This window comes from Oncorhynchus tshawytscha, linkage group LG08 (assembly GCF_018296145.1).
Source record: "Oncorhynchus tshawytscha isolate Ot180627B linkage group LG08, Otsh_v2.0, whole genome shotgun sequence".
NCBI classification, from domain to species: Eukaryota; Metazoa; Chordata; class Actinopteri; order Salmoniformes; family Salmonidae; genus Oncorhynchus; species Oncorhynchus tshawytscha.
Genome location: NC_056436.1, coordinates 61,990,036 through 61,998,675, shown reverse-complemented (window position 1 = coordinate 61,998,675; position 8,640 = coordinate 61,990,036). Strand labels below are relative to the sequence as shown.

The following is an 8,640-nucleotide window of genomic DNA, read 5'->3' as shown; positions in this document are numbered from 1 at the left end:
AAATTGTGTCACTTCTCTTGCGTTCTGTGCAAGCAGTCAGGGTATATGCAGCAGTTTGGGCCACCTGGCTCATTGCAAACTGTGTAAAGTCCATTTATTCCTAACAAAGGCCATAATTAATTTTCCAGAATTGTCCATAATTATGACATAACATTGTAGGTTGTACAATGTAACAGCAATAATTAAACTTAGGGATGCCATCCGTTAGATAAAATACGGAACGGTTCCGTATTTCACTGAAAGAATAAACGTTTTGTTTTCTGAATGATAGTTTGCGGATTCGACCATTTTAATGACCAAAGACTCGTATTTCTGCGTGTTATTATGTTATAATTAAGTCTATGATTTGATAGAGCAGTCTGACTGAGCGATGGTAGGCAGCAGCAGGCTCGTAAGCATTCATTCAAACAGTACTTTCCTGCGTTTGCCAGCAGCTATTGTGCTGTTTATGACTTCAAGCCTATCAACTCCCGAGATTAGGCTGGTGTAACCGATGTGAAATGGCCAGCTAACGCTAATAGCGTTTCAAACGTCACTCGCTCTGAGACTTGGAGTAGTTGTTCAAACGCTGCTTCGAGGGTGACTGTTTTCGATGTGTTCCTGATTCGAGCCCAGGTAGGAGCGAGGAGAGGGACAGAAGCTATACTGTTACACTGGCAATACTAAAGTGCCTATAAGAACATCCAATTGTCAAAGGTATATGAAATACAAATGGTATAGAGAGAAATAGTCCTGTAATTCCTATAATAACTATAACCTAAAACTTCTTACCTGGGAATTTTGAAGACTCATGTTAAAGGAACCACCAGCTTTCATATGTTCTCATGTTCTGAGCAAGGAACTTAAATGTCAGCTTTATTACATGGCACATATTGCACTTTTACTTTCTTCTCCAACACTTTGTTTTTGCATTATTTAAACCAAATTGAACATGTTTCATTATTTATGAGGCTAAATTGATTTTATTGATGTATTATATTAAGTTAAAATAAGTGTTCATTCAGTATTGTTGTAATTGTCATTATTACAAATACATTTTAAAAATTGGCCGATTAATCGGTATCAAGGTTTTTTGGTCCTCCAATAATCGGTATCGGCGTTGAAAATTCATATTCGGTCGACCTCTAATCTCCAAGGCATTCCTAGTCGATCACCAAACATTTCTGTAAAAAACAACGATAAAGCCTTGCGTTCCTATTTTTTTAAATTAATTTCACGCTGTTGGTGGTAGGTGCAGCCCTAGTGTCGGAAAGACAAAGTGTTCCCATTTTTAACCATTTCATGTGTCTGAAGGAATAACTCCACCTACCCAGCAGGCCCAGAGAACAAATCAATTGCACCTATAGGCCTACCTTGAACGCACAGCAAAGTTGATACTGTGAGATTTCAAAACTTTTAAAACCATGACGAGGAAGACTCCACGGATACAGCAAAGAGCTGCTGTTTTATGTGTAAGTTCATGTTTAAGTTGTTATTCAGCACTGTAAACACTTTGTTCAACACCTTTTTAAGCCATAAAATGTGAGTTCTCCCTACTTCCACACGCTACAACCAGCACTGTATATATCAATGTCACTCTTGCTGCTGGTGTCACGTTCTGACCTTAGTTCCTTTGTTATGTCTTTGTGAGTTGGGATGGGTAGTCTATGTTCTTTTTTCTATGTTGTGGTTTTGTGTTTGGCCTAGTATGGTTCTCAATCAGAGGCAGGTGTCGTTCATTGTCTCTGATTGAAAATCATACTTAAGTAGCCTTTTCCCACCTGTGTTTTGTGGGTGATTATTTCCTGTTTAGTGTTTTTTCCATTCACCTTACGGGACTGTTCGTTTGTCGTTTATTGTTTTGTCCAGTGTTCAGTTATTTTACTAAAAATATGAAAACTTACCACGCTGCGCTTTAGTCCTCACTTTCTTCCACCACAGACGATCGTTACAGCTGGTGATTCTCTGATCCACCTCTACGCAGACAACACCATTCTGTATACATCTGGCCCTTCTTTGGACACTGTGCTAAGAAACCTCCAAACGAGCTTCAACGCCATACAACACTCCTTCCGTGGCCTACAACTGCTTTTAATTAAATGCTAGTAGAACTAAGTGCATGCTCTTCAACCGATTGCTGCCCGCACCTGCCTGCCAGACTAGCATCACTACTCTGGACGGTTCTGACCTAGAATATGTGGACAACTACAAATACCTAGGTGTCTGGTTAGACTGTAAACTCTCCTTCCAGACTCACATTAAGCATCTCCAATCCAAAATTAAATCTAGAATCGGCTTCCTATTTTGCAACAAAGCCTCCTTCACTCATGCTGCCAAACATACCCTCGTAAAACTGATTATCCTATCCTCGACTTTGGCGATGTAATTGACAAAATAGCCCCCAACACTCTACTCCGCAAACTGGATGTAGTCTATCACAGTGCCATCCGTTTTGTCACCAAAGCCCCATATACTACCCACCAATGTGACCTGTATGCTCTCGTTGGTGGGCCCTCACTACATATCCGTCGCCAAACCCACTGGCTCCAGGTCATCTATAAGTCTTTGCTAGGTAAAGCCCTGCCTTATCTCAGCTCACTGGTCACCATAGCAACACCCACCCGTAGCATGCGCTCCAGCAGGTATATTGCACTGGTCATCCCCAAAGCCAACACTTCCTCTGGCCACCTTTCCTTCCAGTTCTCTGCTGCCAATGACTGGAATGAATTGCAAAAATCTCTGAAGCTGGAGTCTTATATCTCCCTCTCTAACTTTAAGCATCAGCTGCTTACCAAACAATGTACACAGTCAATCTGCAAATAGCACATCGAACTACCTCATCCCCATATTATTACTTACCCTCTCGATCTTTTGCACCCCAGTATCTCTAATTGCACATCATCTTCTGCACATATCTATCACTCCAGTATTAATGTTAAATTGTAATTATTTTGCCTCTATGGCCTATTTATTGCCTGTGTTGTTGTTTTTGTCGCACTGCTTTGCTTAATCTTGGCCAGGTCGCAGTTGTAAATGAGAACTTGTTCTCAACTGGCCTACCTGGTAAAATCAAGGTGAAACAAAAATAAATAATAAATAAACGCAAGCTGCAATGAATGAGTATAGCAAAGTATTAGTGACTTGTCTTTTTTAATTTCAAGGAATATTTCACTTTCTCTGGTCATAGGAGTAACATCATGAATTGGTGCATGAAACAGAAATAATGCAGTGCAACTTGAGTTTCGCCATCAATTGGAAGACTGTGTCCCCTTTTTTTAGCGCAGGGAAGGAGGATGGAGGGACACTGAGGCGGGTGAGAGGCAGGCAATTGGAAGACTGTGTCCCCTTTTTTTAGCGCAGGGAAGGAGGATGGATGGACACTGAGGCGGGTGAGAGGCAGGCTCACCACTGCTCCCTCCCCTCAGACTGTCCATCAGATGCAGGCCTGTAAAAAGAAAAGAAGCAAATGATTATGCTCACTTAGCTGTGCCTCACAAGTAATACAACAAATTATATATTACAGTGTGATCATATAACTACTAAATATCATTTCAAAATGTTCTGAGTCATTTAAAAAAAATCTGAGCGGTAGATTTAGTCTTGCATTTTGACTCAGAATGTGATCTTGACTCAAAAGGTTGGTGACCACTGTATTATACAATTTCTGATATACATGCCTTCTATTTTCTTGCATAAGTAAAATCAGGATTATGCCTCTACTGCCATTCATTCCAATTAGACTGGTTTGGATTCCTCCCTGACCAATGTGGCTGCCATTTTGACCCCATTTCAAAACGTTAAGTGTTCATGCCATATCCCCTATAATAATTTTATAGAAAAAAATAATAAGAATTAATTGAAAAAACAATGGATCTAACATATTTGTATAGGATGTCTGGTATTTTTAACTTTTTAAAATTGTATATATATTTTTTATTATTGGAGAAAAATCAGTATACGTAAGAAGTATACAAACAGACAATGATAACATATGCTAGGGGGTACAACAAATGACAGATTATACAAAGACCTTAAAAGATGCACACATATTGATTGTTTTAACAGCTTTCTTATTAGAAGAATGTATAATGGTCTTAATGTACTGCTCGAATTCCTTATCGAAAACACAGAAGCGTGGTTTTTTATTAGTCAATTTACATTTATGAATATGAAATTTTGCCATTAGCATAGTTAGATTTATAAGGTAAAATTGTTTTTCTTTATCTTTATTATGGTTAAGGAAACCGAGCAGCACATTCGACCAATAAAAAACAAAAGTCATCAAGAATATTAACAATTATAAAACTGTGAATATCTCTCCATAATTATTTTACATGTAGACAATGCCAAAATAAATGTGAAACTGTTTATGGATGCTCAACACAAAAAGTACAACCAAAGTTAATGTATTTTTAAAGTTTCTTCAGGTAATGATTCACAGGGTAATACTTATGGATCATTTTGAAAGAGACCTCTTTGACCTTCTTAACAAGCAAGTATTTGTGTGGTAATAACCAGACTTTTTTCCAACAGATATTAGTGACCAATGTATTCCAGTAATTTGTGACTTAAGGAATGGATACAATATCCCTTTGAAATAAAGCACATATAGACCTGTTGTTCTGAGGGAGCAAGGAGAAACACAGTTTCCCTATTGGAGAGTCAACTGGATTAAGTGAGGGTAGGTCAAGAAGGTGAGGTCTGGCTACACCTCTAAATAACATGACAGTTCCAGATGGAATAGCATCAGACTATGGCGAACTCTCTAGGTGTGACAGGGATATTGTAAAGATAAAAATTCCTCATAATTGAGTAACAATCCTTCTGCAGTAAAAGGTTGACCAGTTCTTAAAAAATAAAGACTTGTTTCTATATCAAATGTCCTTATTGTTCCAAATGAAATACCTACGCGGGGGAAAGTTATGTTTATATATTAACGACCACGCTAAGTATACTAGTCTATGAAGAGCAGATAATTTTGCAGGAATCTTATCAATGTTATACTTACAAAGTAACATAAAATTGAGGCCACCAAAACGGGAGAAGATATAAGGAGGGATGAAATTCCAAATTGAAGTAGGATTCTTTAAAAAAATGTTTAGCCCAATTTATCTTAAAAGTATTATTCAAAGTAGGAAAATCAAAAAAAAAAAGTTTTTTAAATAGAGTCCACCATATTCATATGAGTTCATAACGACAGATTTCCTAATATAATGTGTACGATTTTTCCAGATGAAGTTGAAAAGCACCTGGTCAACCACTTTACCTATTTTGTTGTTAAGATATAGGGACTGGGCTGCATAAGTAAGTCTGGAGATGCCTTCAGCTTTAGAAAGCAATACGCGACCTTTCAAGGATAAATCCCTCTGCAACCAATGGTTCAACTTCTTTTCGTTTTTTTCAATAATAGGTATAAAATTTAAAGAGCATCTTTCCTGTTGATCCTTAGATAAAGTAATCCCAAGGTAGGATGTCTATGGTAACAACATTACTGGGCGTCTGTTGCTGACGACAGTTGCAGTTTACTTTACGCCTGCTACGTTAGGTTAGTTGCAAACATGCTCACGTTAGGTTAGTTGCAAACATGATTGGTTTTTTTCACAGCCAATCACCTAAAGTTAACGCCCCATTTCCTCAATACTATCCTATTGCACCATTGATGTGAAGGGGAAAATATCGGGTTTTTTTCTAGCCGGCGCCCCACACTATAAAGGCCCTAGTCTGTCAGCGCTACAACCGAGGAAGTTTATACCTTTCTTCCAGGCTGGTGGAGCCTGAGCAAGTACTGGAATTGTCAATTTCCAACGCACCATCAAGAAAACATTTGCTCAGGTCCGTATTTTGGTTTTAGACAGACTGTTTGTTTCATTTTGCAAAATGGATGCTAGACAAGCGTTTACAGGAAGTGCTATATGATGCTTTGCTGGTTAGTTACATTGCAGGAACAAAGTGCTTTCGATAGCGTAGGCCGCCTTGCTTCGTTTTAGTGCTGACCAGAGCCATATCTAAATATGTATCTAGTGCAGACATTATGTTCTGTATCTTTAGCAGCCTACGCCATAGCCTACTCTGGGATGCGGTAGTAAGATTAAAGCTATTTATGAAGTGTCTCTTCATTCTGTTCATTCCGCCGTTAGCCCATGTCGTCTAGTTATCTCCTGTTCGACCAGCTGAAATTACCCTGCGCCGTGCATTTAAGTGCGTTCTCGGTAGGCGGATGCCTGCCTGTTTTAATCGTCTGTTTTCTGCCCAAAGGCCTTTTTGTTTTAGCTCTAGGACGCAATTTGACAAGACACCGATACATCTGGATTAATGCCGCAAATGTGTTTGGAAAATCCTCTCGGAAACTCTAAGAGCCAGAATGTCGAATAAAATGTAATAACTCTTTACCGGTTGGTCCTTTTGCATGGAGTAATGTGAGACTGTATCCACAGGAAAGTAAAATTGGGCTACATCAACTTTACAAAGCGCTGGTAGTGCGTTCAGACTTATCACCTAAAGCCTGTGCAGTACTGTAGCACACGCTCTGCAAGTATGCATTCTTCTCGTGCATATATTCCATCTTGTGCGTATTCTTCAGGTGACAAATCTGTACGCACTACGCTTAATGGTGCTTTGAGAAGTCGACGTAATTCTACTTTCTTGTGGCCATCGTCACATTCCTACCCTTCAAAAGGACCGACCACACGGACAACCGGTAAAGTAAAAATATTTATTTGGCCTTCGTGAGTAAACTTTACTGATCAAAAACTCATTTCTGCAATTTAACGTCAGGTTTTCATGCTAGGATGCAACTTTCTTTCTACCTTTTTCTCATGGTTTCTATTCCCATAGTGGCATTTGGCTCCTCAGTCGGCCTTAACATCAAGAAACACTGCCTTACTCCACCTGTTAACTGCAAACCCAAGTCTACCCTAAACCTCTGCAATGATGCAAATTAGCAGTGACCCAGCCAGCAACAAGAACTCCCTCATCAATGTGATGCACCGCTTCATTGCCGCAACCAACAACATGGATCAAACTATCATGGTGCCCAGCCTGTTGAGGGATGTGCCCCTGGAGGAACAGGAGAGCCAGCAGGTTGAGGTGGTGGAGAACAACAATGAGCCATCCTACCCTAACAAGCAGAGGGACATGTATGAGCACTACCTCCTCCTCAAGTCCATAAAGAATGACATGGAGTGGGGCCTGCTGAAGAGGGAGATGAGCGGCGGGGCCAGCTTCCTGGAAATGGCAGTCAAGCAAGAGGAGCAGCAGTCGATAACCAGGGGGCTCCCTGTTGACGAGAGCTCAGATCTGGAGGGCCAGTTCCACTACCACCTCAGGGGACTGTTTGGCGTCCTGTCAAAACTCACAGTGCAAGCAGACCACCTCACCAACCGCTACAAGAGGGAAATTGGAGGTGCTAACTTCATGAGATAGGGTCACATCTGCCTGAACCTGGTCTGCGTGACTCAAACCGTGGTGTCATGGAAGACCTCTTGCCCCTAGTGCAACAGGGTGGTGGACTGACCAGAGCAACTACCTTATGATTTCTTTGACGCCTGTCTTGAGTAGTAACAATCCACCCCCACTCTGTCACTTGCTTCCCAAACCTCCACTAATCATAAATGTATACCAATCTGACACTTGCATATCTTCCTGACTGTGTAAGGTCATATTTGATTCTGTATACAGTTGACTGTAAGTTCATCAGGTTGACATTTTACGATTATTGGTTGTTAAAGTTTTCTGATATTGTATTTGGAGTCTAGTTGACACATGGCTCTGGTAGATGTACAAACTTCCCATAGTCTTCATTTCAAATCCAAACATTAATTTGGACTCTCATGTGTGTCTTTAACTGTCTCGCAAGGTTTGACTAGGAGTATTTGGAATGCTGGTTGTTCTGGCCCTCCTTAAAATTTAAAGGACACTTGTCTGTGCTTGTTTTAGCGCCTTTATTTAAAATATGAAAACGTTTATTCATCGTATTGCTCATGATGAAACGTGGCGTGCCTTGAATTTTTTAACTCAAAGTCCTGCTCAGATGCCCCCTACTGTTTGGTACACATTGTTTGAATGGCAACCTACTTTTCTTTGTCAAACTTCTGTAACACCACTTAATTGTTATGTATTGTCCTTGGATATTTCAATTTTTATATTGGGCAGAAATGCAGTACAACTAAAAATAAATAAACTTCACCTGTTCAAATTTGTGTCGCAATGGCTTTAAACCTCGGTGTCTTGATTAATTGCCAAGGGTCTGTGTATACCATTTTCATATCAGCCAAGGTTTATATTATCTATATAGGTTTTAATGCGTGATCTGACTTGAACTTCCTGTTGCATATTCCTGGTAGGAATGTGAGGGTGACATGCTCCAACATAACATGAGCACTGATTTGTCAGCGCAGTACAATTGCATGATGCACTTTAAATCCACTACAGGCTCCTTGTGCGTGTAAAGTAGGATTGTGCAACTATTGGATTTGACTTAACAGCATGAAAGTGGTAAGAGCCCTGGCACTTGCCCTAGAAAATAGCTTGGGTAAAAAAATACAACTTTACAGAGTCGGCATAAAGTGTCAATCTTCTAGTAATATTTAGCTGGGGAAACTTTATAATTTCTTGCTTTGCGTTTGTAGTTTAATCCCTTAGTGATTTCTGGTGCAACATTTC

At 39.9% G+C, this 8,640-nt stretch overlaps 1 protein-coding gene across 2 annotated transcripts; it reads left to right on the top strand.

Moving 5' to 3' along the window:
- Nucleotides 1–5,653: 5,653 nt before the first annotated feature.
- Nucleotides 5,654–8,173, top strand: LOC112256159 (MID1 interacting protein 1, like). 2 transcript variants are annotated; one of them, XM_024429188.2, is made up of 2 exons: nucleotides 5,654–5,811; nucleotides 6,814–8,173. In XM_024429188.2, the coding sequence occupies exon 2, from the start codon at nucleotides 6,907–6,909 to the stop codon at nucleotides 7,399–7,401; it is 495 nt and encodes a 164-aa protein (XP_024284956.1). In that variant the 5' UTR covers nucleotides 5,654–5,811; nucleotides 6,814–6,906; the 3' UTR covers nucleotides 7,402–8,173. The 2 variants fall into 2 exon arrangements, with proteins under 2 accessions (XP_024284956.1, XP_024284955.1); XM_024429187.2 differs by lacking the exon at nucleotides 5,654–5,811 and adding an exon at nucleotides 5,882–6,676.
- Nucleotides 8,174–8,640: the final 467 nt, after the last annotated feature.